Consider the following 18,855-nt stretch of genomic DNA (forward strand, 5'->3'; position numbering starts at 1 on the left):
ACTACCATCCTCTATATGGTTCTGTCCAGATGTTCCATCTGAGGTTTTATAAGTTAGAAATAAGAAAGCCTATTCGTAAACAAAGAATATTATTTCAATGGAAAAAATATTTCTGTACCTCAGGAATGCTTCTTAGGGCACATTCCTTATTTAAATAAACTACTTGTACAGAAATGGGTTTTACAACCCATCTAGACGAAGTTGAAAATACTTAAAGTGAGCATTTAAAAAAAATTTAGGAAATTGTCTTGACTAAACTTTCCAAGTGACTGACACTGGTGGCAGCAAAATGACTTGAATAATCTGAGACCTGATGACGTTGACTATGAGGACCAATGGATCAATTATATCAGAACTCTGTTTTTTTTTTTTTTTTTTAAACAGAGAGTGGTATTTTCTCCAGAGACACCGGATAGGAATATAACTTGAATGTCTCACATGTGGTCCACTCATCCACGCTGGCTTTGAACCACACTCATTCCACGCTGAGCTCTTGTTTCCTAAAGCGCATTCTATGGTCTTCCAGTGCAGACATATGGCATGCACTTCTGGCTGTTCTACAGAGCCTTCTGGTCCAGGGCTGACTGAATATGTGAGTAGTTTTTCTATCACTTATAAACCATGTTGATATTTAGCAAAAATGTAGTCCAGATAAGCTTTCATTTTCTTAGCCTAGAGGAGTATGACAGGATTAAAACCAAAGTGAATTGAGGGACGACTTAACTGTTTTCAGCAAATAATATAGAAGTGATTGTACCATTTGGACCCACTTAATTTTGTGTCTGACTATAAAGCAAACATTGTGACAAACGGGATTTGAAGGAAACTGAGTGACTATAGAGGAAAGTATAGTCTATATACTTTTATACTATATAGTATACTTTATACTATACTATATAGTATAAAAGTACAGAAACCTAAGTATAGTCAATACTAAGGTAATGAAACAATATTCAACTTATGACAAGCAACCCAACAGACCGTTAAAGTTTTAGATCTATAAAAATATATATTTTAAAAATTTACACAGTAACAATTTACATAGTCTTAAGCAGTGTGAAACACATTCTTATAAAGAGAATCACACAGCTTTAGAAACTTGCTATTTAAGAGAACTAATTCTGAATTAGTCATTCCTTTATTCCTATTTGTATAGGTTTTCACATATCAAGTCAGTTATCAGTTAAAATACAGGGCTTCCCCGGTGGCGCAGGGGTTGAGAGTCCCCCTGCCGATGCAGGGAACACGGGTTCGTGCCCCGGTCTGGGAAGATCCCACGTGCCGCGGAGTGGCTGGGCCCGTGAGCCATGGCCGCTGAGCCTGCACATCCGGAGCCTGTGCTCCGCAATGGGAGAGGCCACAACAGTGAGAGGCCTGCGTACCACAAAAAAACAAACAAACAAACAAAAAAAACCTTCTTTAATGTGGATTCCCAACATTTTCAGAGTACTCATAAATTAGATTTTTTTTTTTCCTCCCCAAGGCCTGCTTGGACAGAATTAAAATGGTCTTTCTTAGATCTCATTAAAATATGAGAAAATCATCTGATATATAACAAAAACAAATATTTCCATCCAAAATCCATTTGCAGAAAGTCCCTGGAAAATTAACAGGAGTGCCCCTGATCTGGGCTGCTCCTCTCTCCTGGAGGCTGGGCTGAGCCTATGCTAGCTCTGTCTTGGGCTCTCCCGTACACCAGAGAAGGCCCTGGGGCTTTCCCCTGGCTCCCCCGTGGGTGGAAATGACTTTGGTTCAGGGCTGTGAAGGCCCACATCCAAGAAATTCAAGTCACTAAGGTGGCCCTGAACTAATACAGTTTCTTGGGGACCTTTCAAATGATAGTGTTCCTAGGATGAAACCAGAAGCCATCTGTAGTTATTTCTTTACTTTGGAGACAAAGCAAAACACAATTTGCATGACTCATTTGGTCACCTAAACCTCCCTCACATTGGACTTTACACTGAGGGTCTTTTAAGGCTAGAGGAAATAGATTAGAAGGGCACGATAGAAAGATAAAGTGAAAAGGAAAAGAAATCCAGGTACCAGGCAGGGGAATTAAACTTGCTTATCAAAAAAGTCAGTCTTGAAGATAAAAGTTCTAAGGATGGATGGTGATAATAGTTGCACAATGTGAATGTACTTAATGCCATTGAACTAAACATTTAAAAATGGTTAAAATGGTAAATTTTATATTATGTATATTTTACCACAATAAAAAAGTCAGTCTTGTACTAATATTCATACAACCCCTCAGTGTGGACACACATGGCCAAAATTTAAGAGAGAAACTTATTCTAAAATCAAAAAAGGACAAGGGCATACGTTTTCATTTTTGCTAAAATTCCTCTCATCATTTGAACCCTATAAGGTTAGAGAGACATTAAATGTTGGCATCACACAGGAAATTCACTTCCAGTTTATTGTTGGCATTTAAAAGTGGTGCTAATTTATATGCAGTTCCTTTTAATTAGTTTGTTACATTCAATTATACAACTGAATTAAAAACATAAAAACACCCAGTACCTCTTCCCTTAAAAATCTTCTGTTTTGATGCTTTCCCAAAACACAGCAACTACTGAGAAGTCGTCTTTATTTTTTACTTTCATTGTATTGAAATGTTTTCCACAATCTGGTCTTGCCCCTCTTTTTAAAGAATTCTTTTCCCACCTTGCCCCATCCCCCCAACACAGTTAAGGATAAACATCATGGGTTGATATGTCACAGAGTTATAGGCTGCCCATCCCTGTGAAAAAGTTCTTCCTTTCAGTCCTGGATCGATGTGGAAATCATTGCACTGGATAAGGAGATGCCAAGGCCAGTGGGAACACACACGTGCCAGGTACATACCTGGACAGGCTCAGGTGGAGCCAGGAGTCCGGAGCAGCAATTCTACGTGTATCGGTCTCAGCAGAACTGCTGCAGGCTGTCATCATATCTGCTTGTGAACACAGAGGGGAGAGTTCTTTTTTTCTTGGTCATGGGGATAACTTGCAACAGTGTCAATTCAATGACAGGGGTGATGCACAACCACAGATGCCTCCAAGCAGGAAAGGGCTGTAGAGATCTAGTGAGAACAACTGCTTCGCCTGCCTGTCAAGGTAATGCACAGCCCCTAGATCTGAGCTCGTTACTCTCCAACTCTTCACCCAGAAAACAAAATGACAGCAGGCACAGCACTGGCTTATGTAGTACATACAGGTGATCGTCTCCATTACAGAAGAATCTGAATGTTATTTTCATACACCACAGCATTTAACATACCTCTTTTTTATTTACAGTAAAATATAGAAATGTGAGAAAACGTTAGCGTCAAACACGTTAAGACGTTCTTAGAAGGGATGTGTAACTTTGAAGTAGTAGATCATTAGCCAAGATTTTAAAGGTTATTTTGTATTCAATATTTGTTGAAATTCAAAACAGATGAGCAAAGTACCTCCAAAATAAAGATTACCAAAATAAACTGAAAAAGTATTTCCAAAATAAAGATGATCAAAAGCTAGTTAGCCTGAGTATATTAGTTGTCTACTGCCGCTGTAACACATTACCAGAAACTTAGCGACTTAAACAGCATATCTATTGTCTTACAGGTCTGTAGGCTAGAGGTCTGACATGGGCTCCACTGGGCTAAAATCAAAGTGTCGGCAGGGACGCGTTCCTCTCTGGAGGCTCTAGGGGAGAATCTGTTCCCTCGCCTTTTCTAGCTTCCAGAGGCCGCCCACATTCTTTGGCTTGTGGCTCCTTCCCGAACCTGCAGTAACTTTCTTCCTGTATATGCTGTAAGTAACCAACGCCAGCAATGTTGCATCTGTCTCTGATTGTACCTCGTTTCCCTCTGACCCTCTCCCAAGTCCCTCTTCCACTTTAAGGACGCTTGTGATTATGTTGGGCCCACCTGCAGAACACAGACTCCTCTCCCTATTTCAAGGTCAGTGGATTAGTCCCTTAAGTCCACCTGCAGCCTTATTCTCCTTTGCCATTTAACCCAACATATTTACAGGTTCTGGGGATTGGGATGGATTCTCCCTACACACGTTAGATACACATGTAAATACACATTAAATATACCGTTTAATATTTTTGTGACAGTACAATAATTGTCATTCAGTTGCCTTAATCTACAGAATTTATCTTTTTGATCTATATAAAACATATTAAACTGGCCAGATGCAATAGTAAAAATAAAAAAGATAAAACAAATTGTACAACATTACAAAGTAGTGGCTATGTGTAAGTATGTGTTTAGATATGTATATATAAAATTATACATGTTTATGTGTATGTGAGTGTAAATACACACACACACACACACACACACACACACACAATTTTAAAGTTAATCGAATGGTTCTGGAAAATCAATATACCATAGAGATTCCTGGGAAGGTAATGCTTATAAAATAAGGCCATGTTTATGAAGATCCCAAATCAGTCAAAGACAAGATTCTTAACAAAGAACATCAAGATTATAGACAAAGCAATTCTTTCCCTTTAGTCCTTTTCCCCTACTTGTTTTTTTTCTCGCTTTCTTCCTGTTCTTGTTCTTCCCAAACTGAATGTCCTTGTGCTCTGTTGTGTGTGAAATGACCAGAGCCTTTACAAACAAGGTCAAACCACCAACCCACAAATGCATTAGTGCAAGGGCTCTGGAGGAAATCACTGGAAACAAAGGGAAGGCACGTGGGTCTCCGTCCAGTGTACCTGTAATCCTGGAGAGGGAGGTCCCGATTCCTCCAATGGCAGCAATACTAGCTTTGCTTTTCTAGAAACATGACTTGCAAGTGTGACCACTGTCACCAGTGAGAGCTGGTGCCCGGTCCAGGCAGACTTAAAAGACAGGAATGTGATAGTGGCAGTCATTCTCGGTCAGCAGGGAGACCTCCGGCCACTCCCTGAGCGACTCCTCTGGGTAGCAGACTTCAAAGTCTCTGGAGTTAAACCTGAACAGTCTGAACACTTTTATCTTCACTTCCAGGGAGTATCCAAGTACAAACATATCAATCTGGGGACGAGATAAAAGAGAGGTCACAGATACACATCTCCAAATTCCCACCTCTCACCAGCGGAGGGCGAGTATTCTTCTGCAGCTCATGAGATGATGATGTACTTGCTGACCCACACATGAACCAGGGAGGGGGCACAGAGCAGGGGACGAACGTCCGCTGCGTGGAGGGCAGGGGACAAGCGGAGAAACGTCTCTGGGGAGTAGCGTGAAGAAATCACAGGGGAAGCTGCCTGGAAAAAAAAAAACTAATAAAGGAATGCTTACAGTAAAAGTTACACTGTTTTTCCAACGGTTTTTTTTTTTATCGTTTTAAATCAATTTTTACTAAAATGTCAGATGATTTTGAGCACCTCCTAGGAAAGGAAAGCAAAGCAAAGCAGAACGAAAGCCCTTTTCTATGGGGAAATGAAAGCATTGTCTGGACTTCTTTTAAAATTTCAATAACTTCTACTTGTCTGCACTAAGTAGCCAAATGCTCTCCCAGATGTTGCCTCAGTTTGCAGCTGGACTTCCTCCTGGGTAACCTCTGTTGTGGGAAAGACTGTTACTGCCTGAGAGGCAGTGGGAAGGTCAGGAACGCTCCCAGGACTGCCACTCGCCAGCCACAGGGCTGCGAAGACGCAGCCGCCAGCGCCGGGCAGGAAGGTTTATCACTCTTCTTTTCCTCACTTGAGGGCAATCATACCCACCCGCCACCTCTTTGCAGCTGGATTGCTCATGGCTGAAAGCAAACTACAAACACCTATGTGCTCAAGTGTTGCCAGCATCGTCCTTCATCATACACACGCGATTCTTCTGCCCCATTTACCTGCTCTAGTCCACACGTGTCACCTACAGAATTCAGGTGATTCATCATGAAGCTTAAAGGGTCGGAAGAGGTTTCCCGGGTAAACAGGAGTCGAAAAAGACTGGGAATGGCCTTTTCGGTCTTCATTTGTTCGTAAGCCTCAGTGACCTGATAGAGCATGATGAACTTCAGAGCTTCGTAAAGTTGATATTCCAGGATAGCATCAGAAAAAAGGATGTTGCACATACTTCCTCTCTTGTGATAATCTTTAATTCCACTAAATTCAGTCCACTAAAAACACAGATGTAAAGTGAAACTTAAACGGGAAAGGTGAATACATACACCATTGCCTAATTGTTAAAGTACTTATGAAACAAACCAGAGATTAATAGAGGGGAGTCGAACTTTAACTTTTCATTTTATATCATTTGACACTGATTTTTTTTTTAACCCTAAGTACTTATTACTTTTACAATAACAAAATATTTCATTTAAACTAGTTTTTCAAAAAAGCACCACCTACTAGGTAAAATACTAAACAAGTCAGTTTCCTAAAGCTGCCTCTAAGGGTGTTGGGTTACACAAAGGACTTTCCAGTGACAAACAGTACTAATTAGTATTCTCTCTTTACCACTCACTGTGTGCCAGGGCGGAGTATAAAGCGATCCACGTGCATTCTCCCATTAAATCCTCACAACAACTAACTGTACAGGGTTGAGGCTATTCATATTTTAGTTTTACAGATCAGAAAACCGTGGCACAGAAATGGTATTTCCCAAGGAGGATTCATTTCAACGATCTAAAATCTGTGTTTATTCAGAGCAGGAAAAACAATCTTAGTCAAATTATAACATCTGTCCTGTCCCCAAGTTACTAATAGGCACGTTTCAGAAGAGCATTTCCCAGTGCCTTGTCTGGACCTTGCACCACATTTTTCTGGGGAAACAACAGAGGTACGTGATTGTTAAGGTTTCCCGGCCAGCCCACAAAAGCCCTCTTAGCCCGTGATAGGTGTAATTGTCACGTACAACAGCATCGCTCCCGTTCATTACTGGGAAGGACACAGAAGAGCAGGGAAGGAAGTGGTCAGCTGCTGGAAGACCATTCCTGCCCCACTTCCTACTAGCGGGGCGTAGAGCGACACGCCTGGCATGAGAGAAAAGGGGCTGTGTGTGGGGTGCATGCTTTCATTCCTAGTTTTCCCCCCTAAAGACTCACCTGTGCTTTCAATAATTCCACACATTTACGTAATTTTCCAAACACATTCGAACCTGTATACTTCTCAGGACCAAAACTGTATTGCTGGATCCAATTACAACCTTGTGAAAAGAGCAGTTTTTCAGGAAGCTTAAAAAGGAAGTAGATGCCAACAGTGATCAGTATCTCAACATGTCTGACACATAATTTGGAATATGTCACAGGAGATAATCTTATCCCATTCAGAATCTTCATTTTAAAAGACTATAACAACAGTTAAGTAAAAACATATAGTTTTTTTTTTTTTTTTTTGCGGTACACGGGCCTCTCACTGTTGTGGCCTCTCCCATTGCGGAGCACAGGCTTCGGACGTGCAGGCTCAGTGGCCATGGCTCACGGGCCCAGCCGCTCCGCGGCATGTGGGATCCTCCCGGACCGGGGCACAAACCCGCGTCCCCTGCATCGGCAGGCAGACTCTCAACCACTGTGCCACCAGGGAAGCCCTATAGTCTTGTTTTAGATTTGTGGATTAAGTGATTTGGATCATCTTCTTAATTCACAGTTTCACAACTGATGAAAACCTAAATGAAGATTACGTCTACAGAAACTATCTTTTTGGATAAAACATTTCCCGAACTTCCTAGGTATACACTTTTAGAAATTATTTTTAACCAAGAACCGTTAAGAGTAACATAGTATATCAGGGGAATGTAGATTGTACAAGGATGCACTTTGGGGTTCAAACCTAGCTCTGTCACTCGCCTGCTGAGAGATTACTCACCCAGCACTGTTTATGTAACCTCTTAGCCTCATCCTCCACTGTAATGGAGACAATGACAATTGTCAAAAATCAATGACAGTACTATCCATTTTGCAGGACTCTTGTTGGGACTCTATAAGGTTATAGAATACGTAAGAATCTGATCCATTGTGGGTATCTGATACATTTTCCCACCCAGCTGAGCTTGTGGAGCCCAGCGCCTCAGCTAAGTTCTCTGTCCTCAGCAACTATCAGCAGGGCTGGCACACAGCACACACTTAACCGCTAGATGCAATTAAACTACCACTAAAAACAGCTCTAAACAAAAGATGGTAAGGAAATAGACCATGTGTAGTTATATATATGCAAATACTTTATATTTCTTTGCTCCTCCATCCTTAAATGTACATCTGTGGTTAGGCATACTACATTCAAATAAAAATTAAGGTTATCCATAAGACTGTGCTGCTTTAACTGTCAAGAAAATGAAGAAAACAAGGTACTGACTGGGAGAAAATATCTGCAAATGACATAGCTGATGAAGCACTCATATTCAGAATATATAAAGAATTCTCAAAACTCAATATTAAAAAACCCAAACAACCCAATAAAGAATGGGAGGGGCTTCCCTGGTGGCACAGTGGTTGAGAGCCCGCCTGCCGACGCAGGGGACGCGGGTTCGTGCCCCGGTCCGGGAAGACCCCACGTGCCGCGGAGCGGCTGGGCCCGTGAGCCACGGCCGCTGAGCCTGCGCGTCCGGAGCCTGTGCTCCGCAACGGGAGAGGCCACGGCAGTGAGAGGCCCACGTACCGCAAAAACAAACAAACAAACAAAAACAAAAGAATGGGCAAAAGATCTGAACAGAGACTTCTCCAAGCAGGTAATGTGGATGGCAAATAAGCACATGCAAAGATGCTCAATATCATTACCCATTAGGGGAATGCAAACAAAAGGCAGTGACACAAATGCACCCCTATTAGAATGGCTAAAAAACAAAACAATAAACCTGAGAATGTGGAGCAACTGGAACTCCGTTATTGGTGGCAAAATGGCAGAGCCAGTTTGGAAAAGAGTTGGCAGGTTCTTATAAAGTTAAACCTATCATGTGACCCAGCTATCTCACTCCTAGGTATTTACCCAAAAGGGATGAAAACTTACGTTCATACAAAATCCTGTATGGGAATATTTATAACAGCCTTATTCATAATTGTCAACAACAGGAAGCAATCTGGGGACCTCCCTGGTGGCACAGTGGTTAAGACTCCATGCTCCCAGGGCAGGGGGCCCGGGTTCGATCCCTGGTCGGGGAACTAGATCCCACATGCGTGCCACAAATAAGAGTTGTCCCACATGCCACAACTAAGGAGCCTGCGAGCTGCAAATTAGGGAGCCCGCCTGCCGCAACTAAGACCCAGGGCAACCAAATAAATAAATAAATAAACTGGAAGCAATCCAGATGTCCTTCAACTCATGAATAGATGAACAAAATATGTGACATTCATATCATGGAACACGATTCAACAATAAAAGGAGTGAACTACAAATCCATGGAACAACGTGGATGAACTGCAAATGCATTATGCTAAGTGAAAGAGGCAGATTCAAAAGGCTACACACCAAATAATTCCATTTACGTGACATTCTGGAAAAGGCAAAACTAAAGGGACAGAGGACATATCAGTGGTCGCCTGGGGTTGGGGGTGAGAGAAGGATTAACAAAAAGGGATACAAGGGATTCTCTGGGATGGAGGTTACATACTGTGCTTGTCAACACTCAAATAACCATAGAGTAGAAAAGTGAATTTTAGCAGACCACCTAACTTGTAAAGGACAGATGCCCTTCTCAAGAAAAGATGCCGGCATTAAAAACAAACAAAATTGAGTGCGACTATCCTTCTGAGATGGTTTGTTTCCAAACTGACATGAGAGACAGAGGACTGGGCTAAAGGACCTTCAGTCTCCTGATGCCCTGTGTACAAAGCCACCCACAGAAGACCCCGAGCATCTGCGTTGCAGTCCCCATCAGTGTGACCTTTCCCGAATTTCCGGTGTGAGAACGTACCTTCGCAATATCTTTTTCTTTCATCCAGGACGGGAAAGAGAGGCCCTGGCTGAAGATTTGGAAGAGCACCGACCTTAGTGTGTTGTAGTTGTCTCTCCTTACTTGTCGAACACATTTAATATGCCGCCGCCAAAACAGCTCCTCATAAGCCTATGAGCACGAGAGGAGAGGCTGTCTTTAATTCCACTGGATGAGAGAATAAAGAAAGCAAATCCACTGCCTCTTCAGCAGGTGTTACTCCCAAATAAAGTGGACAACAGAAACAAAACAATCATAAATTAAGAATGCAAACACGTGTAATTTTCAAGTGACTTTTGTGTGTATGGAGTCCATGTCATGCTATTTTAGTTGGTAACTTCCTGGAAGCCCAGAGCCAGGAAATGTCATTCTGGGGAGATGATGTCTACAACTTGAACACAGTGAAATATACTATATATACTTTTAAGCCCATGCTAAAGTGTCATTTAAATGTACTCTTCTTTTTCTTTCTCTCTCTCACTCTCTTTTTTTTTGGCTTTAGCTAGTGACAAGGTTGGACAGCACTGCTGGGAATATTTACCAAGATCGGTCTGATGGAAAGTTCTAAAAATCCTCAAAATGTTTTATGTCAAGGTGCCTGAATCCCTTCAAGGACAGAAATCTCCACTGCATGTGCAGATGTGTTCATAGGCTTGGTCAGCGGGGAGCTGAAACGGGTACAACGCTCAAGTGTCCTGAAATTACGGGCCTAATTTACCCAAGTCCTCGAAGGCACTAGCTCTAGGTGAAAGGCCCGAAGGCAATGTCTAGCAGCTGTTTGGCTTTTAATTAGAGCCACAGTTGTTCTTGGTGCCACATTTGGTAAAGCAGAATGGAATGCGTGTTTCCCGATTTTTACACACAAATTCTCCAGCCACCACGAGCTGTATAAACAGACACACCTTCCTCATCAGCTTGGCATGGGGTGTCTCTCCTTTCCATTCTCTTGCACAATGACTGAGTAAATCAACTTCTGCCTCCACACTGAGGTTCCCTGGACCAAATCAAAGACACAAGGTGGTGAATTTTCCCTTTCCTTTCCCTTCTTGAACCCTCTCTGCACTTTAAAAATAAGGAAACATATGCATGAAAATATTTACTTTTGAATCTCCTCTGCAGATATCCAATCCACCTAAAAGATAAGGGAACGATAATATCAAAATTCTATTTTAAACAGCAAGGGCATTTTTGAAAATTAAAGATGACATAGCCACATACCTTTTCAGCCGGTGCCCTAAATATAAATGTAGCCTTCTGAAGTAGCAGAGGGTGCCCACCAGAAATGAAACTGCCAACGTCACTGACCCCTTTGCTACTCTCCACGTGGTATCTAAGGCTTGGCTGGTGACGAGTGTCCAGGAGTGCACTTGGTCATTTCCTACAAAAATTTAATAATAATAACACTGTATAGCATGGGGAACTATATTTAATATACTCGATAAACCATAATGGAAGAGAATATAAAAAGGAATGTATATATGTGTCTGAGTCACTTTGCTGTACAGCAGAAATTAACATTGTAAATCAACTATACTTCAATAAAAAGTAAAGTAAATATACATCACAATTACACAAGCCCGCTTTGTTTAAGGGGGGAAAAAAGATACACTGGATAATTTTACCTGTAAAGAGTCTATCATTGATTTAAATAAACATTTTTTAAAGCATTTGAAAATTCAATCTAAAAATTAAAGAAACACCTAGTTCTATAATCAGTGTCAATACATAAAGATATCTTTGTTCCACAGAATTCAAGAGGAATAGGGAACATAAACAGCATGGGTTTCGGAATCCCTCAGACCTGAATTTAAAACCCGTTTCTCCTACTTACTCAGCTGTCTGACTGTGGGACACCTCATTTCTCTTCCCCTGAATTTTCTTGACTGTAAAATGGGAGTAAAAATACTGACCTCGCTGGAGAAAGATGGAATGCAGTCCTTTAAGAGCTAGCACAGTGCGCCTTGCCCTGGGTAGAATATCTGCTAAATCCAAGAATGATCAAGGGAGTCTGCTCAGCACCGAGCCCACAGGAGTCAGTCACACCAGGGGGGTCTCCTGCCGCATGGCCACCACCCACTTTTGCCCACGGCGACACTCTTAGATCATTATGGGGCATAACACATGCCATCATCTGAACGCACAGAACGAGACTCAGACAGCAGGCACAGAGACATGGTTTCCAGAAAGTGGGCCACTTAGAATAGTCGTGGATGGAGCTAGGTGTGCAGCTTACAGGGTACACTACGATTCCTGATGTGACAGGAGAGAAAATTCACAGGCCAGGAGAGCCCAAACTACGTACTTGCAATATTTTACTATATGCAACAGATTCCTAATTATATTATGTTTGAACATGTAAAATGCTGAAGCACAAATGAGGAAGAGAACTTCTGAATGGTGGCCAAACCTCCTGGGGTTCATTGTGAAACAGTTCCCTCCCTGGCACGTAGGTTTAGTAAAATTCCAATGATTAACTGTAGTAAAAGCCTCCTGGATTCGGAATCTACAATTTTAGCATTTTTGATCATATGGATATTTGATATGCATACCTCAGTAAAGTTGTTGTACATTCTCAATAAAGAAATATATATACTCTCAATAAAGAATTTACCAGCAAATAAAGAAATAAAGTTACCAGCAAATAAAAATATGCACGTTTATAATTATTTAAAAGTACATTTTTTATTATTCGATTAAACTATTTATTTTTAGATCGTTGTACATTCATATGCAGCTCTAAGAAATAAGCTTACAAGAGACAGAGAGACCTCGTGTACCCTTTACTGGAAAAGTACATTTTCAAAAGCAGGTACTTACCTGTTTAGAACAATTGATTGGCTGTTAATTATGTATTTACTTCTACCTAGATATTTAGTACAAAGGTTTTAATGAATTGTTTAAAAACGTAAGCTATAATGCCTTTGCATCTATAATTCAGACTTTTATTAAAGCCTACATTATTCTCCTTAAAGAATGTATAATATTTTAGTATAAAGAGCAAGCATCACATGTGTACACAATCACTGCCTTGTTGACGAGCATCTGGGTGGTTTCCCAGCTTTTCACTTTTACAAACATTTTCCTCCAACAACAGTCCTCGTGGACTCACGGTATCTTTTAGGATAATTTCTAGAAGAGGAAACTCTGGGTCAAAGGGTGTGCACATTTCCAGATGTTACAGATGTTGCCAAAGGGCCCCCTCAAAGAGCTGACACTCCCGCCACATGTACGAGCCTCCATCTCCCTAAACCCCAGGACTGGTTATGATTTCTCACTGCAGTAACACGTTCATAGTTCGTCCTCTGTGAAGAGCCTTTCGGAGCATCTGCCTGCTTCCCACCGGGTCGTCCTGGTTTCTGTGTGGACTTGGAGGGCTTGCAGTCACTGGGCTGGGGGCTGGCTGCTGCCCCCTCCATGGGGCACTGCTCTCATTTGTCACACACAGACTCCAATCGACGTGCTGCATTCTTAAAAGATACTGCCCGGCCCCTCGGGGCATTTGATTTGAGACCCCTGAAATGGGGGCTTCTCCTGAGCCTGAGGCCTCTCGACAGCTGCCAGGGCCTCCATGGGGACCCACCGCAGATTATGGTCTCCTCACACCTACACACACGTGCACGCACACGCACACACGCACGCACTTCCCTAGCCTACCGCCCTAATCCTTGAAATTAAACCCACCTCCAACCCAAGAAACGGCGATACGATCAACTTCTCAGAAAAAAACATGTGAGGGCTGAACACCCCCTTCCCACGCAAACCAAGAATACGAGCCTAAACTCCTTGCATCCACTCTACCCAGTGCAGCCACAGGTACTAGCCAAGAAGGGCCAGGGAGAGGATCAGGGGGGCTGGTGTGTGTACCAGGGAGCGGCCTGGAGGTGGGACTCAGGAGGTCACAGGGGAGTGGGCTGCAGCTCAGAGAGAACCCCGAGGTGTTCACATAACTTCATATGAAAATATTATCAGGAGTGGGGCTTTGACAGTTTAAAAGAGCTACCGTTTGAGCTTTTGCTATGTGCCAGGCCCTGCAGCAAGCGTTTTACAGGAATCGTCTCATTTGCTCCTAGAAACGCAGTGGCGTCAGGAGGCCCTGGTCCTGCAGTACACGGGGTGGGTGACTCCATGCCCCCAAGTGCCTGTTCCTTAACCCCGGGAGGGAGGGCAGCAGGACAGCCCAGCACCAGGGACGCAGGGCGGCTCAGGGGCTCCTCTCGCTGCCGTTACCCTGGTAACACGGAGGCCCCCTTGGAGCTGTGGGATGCTCCAAGGAGATGTTGGGAAAAGTGCCGAGCTCATGGCCGGGCGCACGGCAAGTACCCAAAACATGTTCATTATTATTTTATCACCTGAGGACACTGCGAGGGAGAGAAGATGAAATAAGCCGCAGAGCTGGAATTCAAGCGCACGGGACACTACGATGCGGAAGCTGGACACTGTCCCACTTGCCTACCCTGCCTCTGAATGATGGAGCTGAGTGAGTCCCAAGCCAGCTCTGCTACAGCAAGTGGAATCCAGGCTCTTTAAAAAGAGAGTTTAAAAAATTTCTCCTGCAGTGTCAATAACTGGATTACAACTCAAAACAACAGACACAGAGGAGAACACCATAAATGAGGCACCCAGCAAAATACTATCATGATCACAGCTTTGATGATCTCCTGAGTCAAATCTCATTTCCCCCAAAGCAGCCAAGACGGGATAAGATCTTCCATGTCAGAATCTTCCCGGGGTCCCCCTCGGCCAACCGGCCAGGGAGAAGTCAGCACCCGCCCGCCCAACTTCCCCTCCCCTGCCCAGTGCCCTGCCTAACAGCGAGCTGGCCTTGGGGGGTGCCCCCTGGAATAACAGGAAAAGAGAGAAGTTCCACCACCATGGAGGCAGTCTTTCAACATAATAAACAGAGGAGTGAGAAGAAGGGCAAGAAACAAGGGGAGTAGGGGACGAGGGGTGGCTTTGGCAACGAAGAGGCGGAAGACAAGCGTTGCCAGGAATTATGGGTTTGATCCTTTTTAACGCTCATCAAGAGATAAAAATGAAATTTCTTTTTAACGCTTTCGGGCTGGACAGCTTGGGTGGTGGCTGAAATGAGGTGATACATGAGGCACCAGGCATTCCTGTGACAGCGGAAAGTGGATGAACTAGGTCTTACACATCCCCCCAGTCATCAGCATTACCACCTGCTGAGACCTCAACCCACACAATCCGCGGCAACACTTAGGTAGTTGCGATGTCCTTTGGGTAATGACACCAGAACCTCCTGAAGCCAGCAGTGTGGCCATCTGACGCTAAACTCTGATCTGCGATCACTCAGACTACATGTGGCAGATGAGACCATTGACTAGAACTGAAAAAATAAGAAGCCACTGTTCTTTTGTGGTAAAATTCTACTCAGCCTTTTTTTTTTTTTCCGTTCTCTAAACTGTACCAAAACTGAAATAATTCAAACAGGAAACCAAAAAGAAAAAAACAAACCTGAAAACAAAACTTAAAAGACCCAGAGGAGCCAGGAAACCGAGTGATCACCCTGACAGCACTTGGCCCCAGCCTCAGGCGTGCTCTCAGGGAGAGCCCTGGGGCCTGGCTGGGGCCCGGCCCCTGCCCCACAGGCCACCCCTGGGGCTGTGGCGGCACAGGGAGCTCGCTCTGCCCTGCTGACATCTCCTGAGGCAGAGGAGGAGATCAAGAGGCGGAGACTAGGTCTGAGCTAAACAGTGGAAAAGGTGACCTAATTTCGACATTGGAGACAGCAGGGGCAGCGAGACATACAACATGGGAAAATCACCCTGTTGAAAACTTTAAGGTGAAAAATACTAAATTTAATATAATAAATACAACAGATATTTCTATCAGCTTCAATGCCGTGTTCTGGCTGATTAGCAGGAGATGGTAGGAAGAGTGGCCAAGAGAGATGGATGGGTTAGGAAGCAAATAGGGCCCGGGACGGCCGTGCCCCTTCTCTGTGGCAGGAGTGGTGAAGGGATGGGGGTGCCCCAGAGAGGAGTACACACAGGCCACGTGGTACAGTGGGCTGGGAGCGGCCCGGGAAGACCCCCTCCCTCCTGCCCCTCACCCTTTGGTTATGCTATTTCTTCCTACCCTGGGCTGGGCGCCAGGCTGGCAGGCAGTGAACTGAAAAGACACATGCTCTGGCCCCAGGGCGCTCTTGGTCTGGTCTGCTGTCAGGAAAGGCTACTGGTCAGCTTGCCCGGGCCCACAGGTTAGCACGTCCTGCTGTCAGGGTCTGGCCGGGACACAGAATAACACGAGGCCCTCATGCTGGATGCCCAGGTGGGTCATCTCTCTCAGAGGGGAGCTCTGAGAACCTCAGAGGCTCAAGAATAAAGCAAAATACGGTACATTCGTCCAAACGTATAAACTAAGCAATATGCAAACAGAGCGATAAACATACAGAACAAATCCTGTTAGGACATCAAGGCTTCTGAATAACTTAGAGCAAACGGGAGACTCCTAGAGAAACGTCAGCACGGTGGAGTGAAAGGCTGCGTTTAAATGGTCTTGGCTCGTGCAAAACCATAGGTTAGTTGGTTTTTTGTTTTTTTTTTTTTATCAGCTATGTGGGAAAGAGAACAAATAACCTCTTAATAAATCTTTGAAATGGTGAGGTCAAAAGACTTTCTACACATTGGAATTTCAGGTACTAATCCTGCTCAGTGAAGAAACAACGGTCTCCCGCTTAGTAGAGTTCTATAACCAACAACCACAAGATCAGTATCGCTGAGGAAGAGAACCCCCAACGTGGAAGTTTTTATCTCGAAAGTCATGACCAGCGAGACACACAAGGGTAGCCCTGTCGTGCAACCAACTTAACAAGGCTATGCGCGCAATCCCACATCCCGTGGGACTGGGCATGCTTCACCCAAGGCTTCTGCCAACCAAGAGTCACCAAACACAGCAGGAAATGGTGCTTGCCAAACACTGAGGGGACTGTGTGCGTGTTTTTAATAACATCATAGCTCAGAGTATTTTCATGTACTGGGCACGGCGTTCGGTGTGTTCAGTCCCACCTGTTGCTTTAATTTTCTAACCATGTGGCAGAGGTTTAAAACCCACCCAACTACAAAAGCAGGAGGTGGGATAGGCTCCGGGGACCCCAGAACTCCAGGTCACTGTACCCAGCCAGGCAGACTCCCTGTCCCTGGTCCGGTGGAGACAGCGGGCTGGCAGAACAAGGCTGGGACCCAGTCTTTATTCTGCCATTTTCTAGCTGCAGGACCTCAGATGAATCACTTTGTCTCAACAAAGAGGCAAGCGGTTGGTGTGACCAGATCTGTCACCACAACTTGAATCGTTGCTGCTTGGCGTCACGAAGAACGTGTCTGATTCTTCCTCCACACGACAGCCTTTTAGATCTTTGACAGAAACACGGGATGCTTGGGCCGAAGGGGCTGGAATCCCACTGGTTCTCCAAGGCCTGAGTCACACCAGGGCCTCAAGCAGAATGAATCTCTCCCCCGGTTCCCCCCTACACACACACACACACACACACACACACACACGCTGTCCACACTGCAGGTGGGTTCCGGTTCAGTGGATTCATGACTGTGTCCCCCACTGGCTGGAAAGCACTTTTGAGGTGAAAGCTGAAGCTTAATTCACTGTGGACCTGGCCACCTGATGAGCTATCACACGCACACTTCATCTTTGAAGCCCAGAGAAAGCAAGCAGAAGCCTGAACTTGAACCCACATGTTCTGAGTCAAGGTCAGTGCCCTTTGAATTAACTACACAACTGCCCTTCCTGAGTAATTCTCTTCCAAGAATTCAAAATAATTAATAAGCATGAACTCGGAAGGCAGCTGTCATTCCCACTGTGCCTTTTTCTCTTCTAGATCAGACACTCCCCCTTCTCTCCACCAGGCCTCACTTGACATGATTTGGTGGCGAGGGGCAGGGGGGTAGTCTCTTCACCATCCCGGTCACTCTTCTCGGGACCCACCCCACACTCAGAGTGAGACCGCAGGTCAGAACACACTGTCCTAGGTGTGACCAAGCGGGAGAGAATTCAGCCACGTAACCACTTCTTCGTGCTCCATCGGGAGTCAGCAAGTTTTCTGTGTGGGGTCAGAGAGTATTTTCGGCACTGCCAGCCGTCTGGTCTCCGTCCCATCCACTCAGATCGTCCCCAACAGAGGGGAAACAGCCATCAGACAGTACAAGCGGGTACTGTGGTGTGCCAAGAAAACGTTTTTACGGACGCTGAAATTTGAATTTCATATAAGTTTCACATGTCAGGAAATGGTATTCTTCTTTCGATCTTTTTTCCAACCATTAAAAAATGTAAAAACCATTCATAGGTCACAGGCCATATAAAAACTGAGTGGGACAGATCTGGCCCATGGGCCGTGGTTGGCCAGACTGTCTAGATGATACATTCACACTAATGCAGCCTGCGATTGTATTAGTATTCAGCCTGCCATCAACCTAAAGCCTTTTAGACCTGTTGCTGGAGCACATCTCCCCATCTGCTGAAGGGGGAGAGAGATAAGGTGCTATCATCCCACTGTCCTCAAACCTCCAGGTGGAAGAACTGTCCTGGAGATCTGGTGCTGGCCTCCACCCCTCTACCCTCTCCTCTTCTTCTTTCTTGAGGGAGGGAGACTTACCTGATGGCAGGTGTAAGACCCTGTGCTCAGCTTAGCCCCCTCCTCTCCACTAGGATCTGCCTGCCTGCCGAGAGGTGCCCTTGGGGCTGCTGTCTCTCTGGGAGGGAGGCCTGACCTTTGAGGGGAGAGTACAGCTCAGGCACTGTCTGCAAGCCCATCTGGCCATATGACTAAGACATAGGGATTTTATCACCGAGCCGACATTTTAAAAATCCCTGACTTCCACGTCCACCTTTTAGTTAGTTCAGAACCTGGGAAGGGAAGCAAGGGGTTATCCAGATCGCGTGTGCAAGCTCTGTGCTTTTTCGACCCAGGAGCTGACACACAGCCCTGCTAAATTTCACGTTACTGGACTTGGTTCACTGCTCTGACCTGTCATGGCTTCCATGGTGCTCTGTCCCTGTCT

The 18,855-nt window shown here is 44.6% G+C and overlaps 1 protein-coding gene across 1 annotated transcript; it reads right to left on the reverse strand.

Annotated features, from left to right (window-relative positions):
* Positions 1 to 2,400: 2,400 nt before the first annotated feature.
* On the reverse strand, positions 2,401 to 13,242 carry OTULINL (OTU deubiquitinase with linear linkage specificity like). The gene is made up of 8 exons (XM_024741742.1): positions 13,167 to 13,242; positions 11,045 to 11,204; positions 10,927 to 10,958; positions 10,729 to 10,820; positions 9,809 to 9,958; positions 7,008 to 7,136; positions 5,811 to 6,080; positions 2,401 to 4,999 (listed from the first exon to the last, which is right to left on the reverse strand). Exons 1-8 carry the CDS (start codon positions 13,240 to 13,242, stop codon positions 4,826 to 4,828), a joined length of 1,083 nt encoding a protein of 360 aa, XP_024597510.1. The 3' UTR covers positions 2,401 to 4,825.
* Positions 13,243 to 18,855: the final 5,613 nt, after the last annotated feature.

The sequence above is a fragment of the Neophocaena asiaeorientalis genome, unplaced genomic scaffold, assembly GCF_003031525.2.
Source record: "Neophocaena asiaeorientalis asiaeorientalis breed wild unplaced genomic scaffold, Neophocaena_asiaeorientalis_V1.1 scaffold10, whole genome shotgun sequence".
Taxonomy (NCBI): Eukaryota; Metazoa; Chordata; class Mammalia; order Artiodactyla; family Phocoenidae; genus Neophocaena; species Neophocaena asiaeorientalis.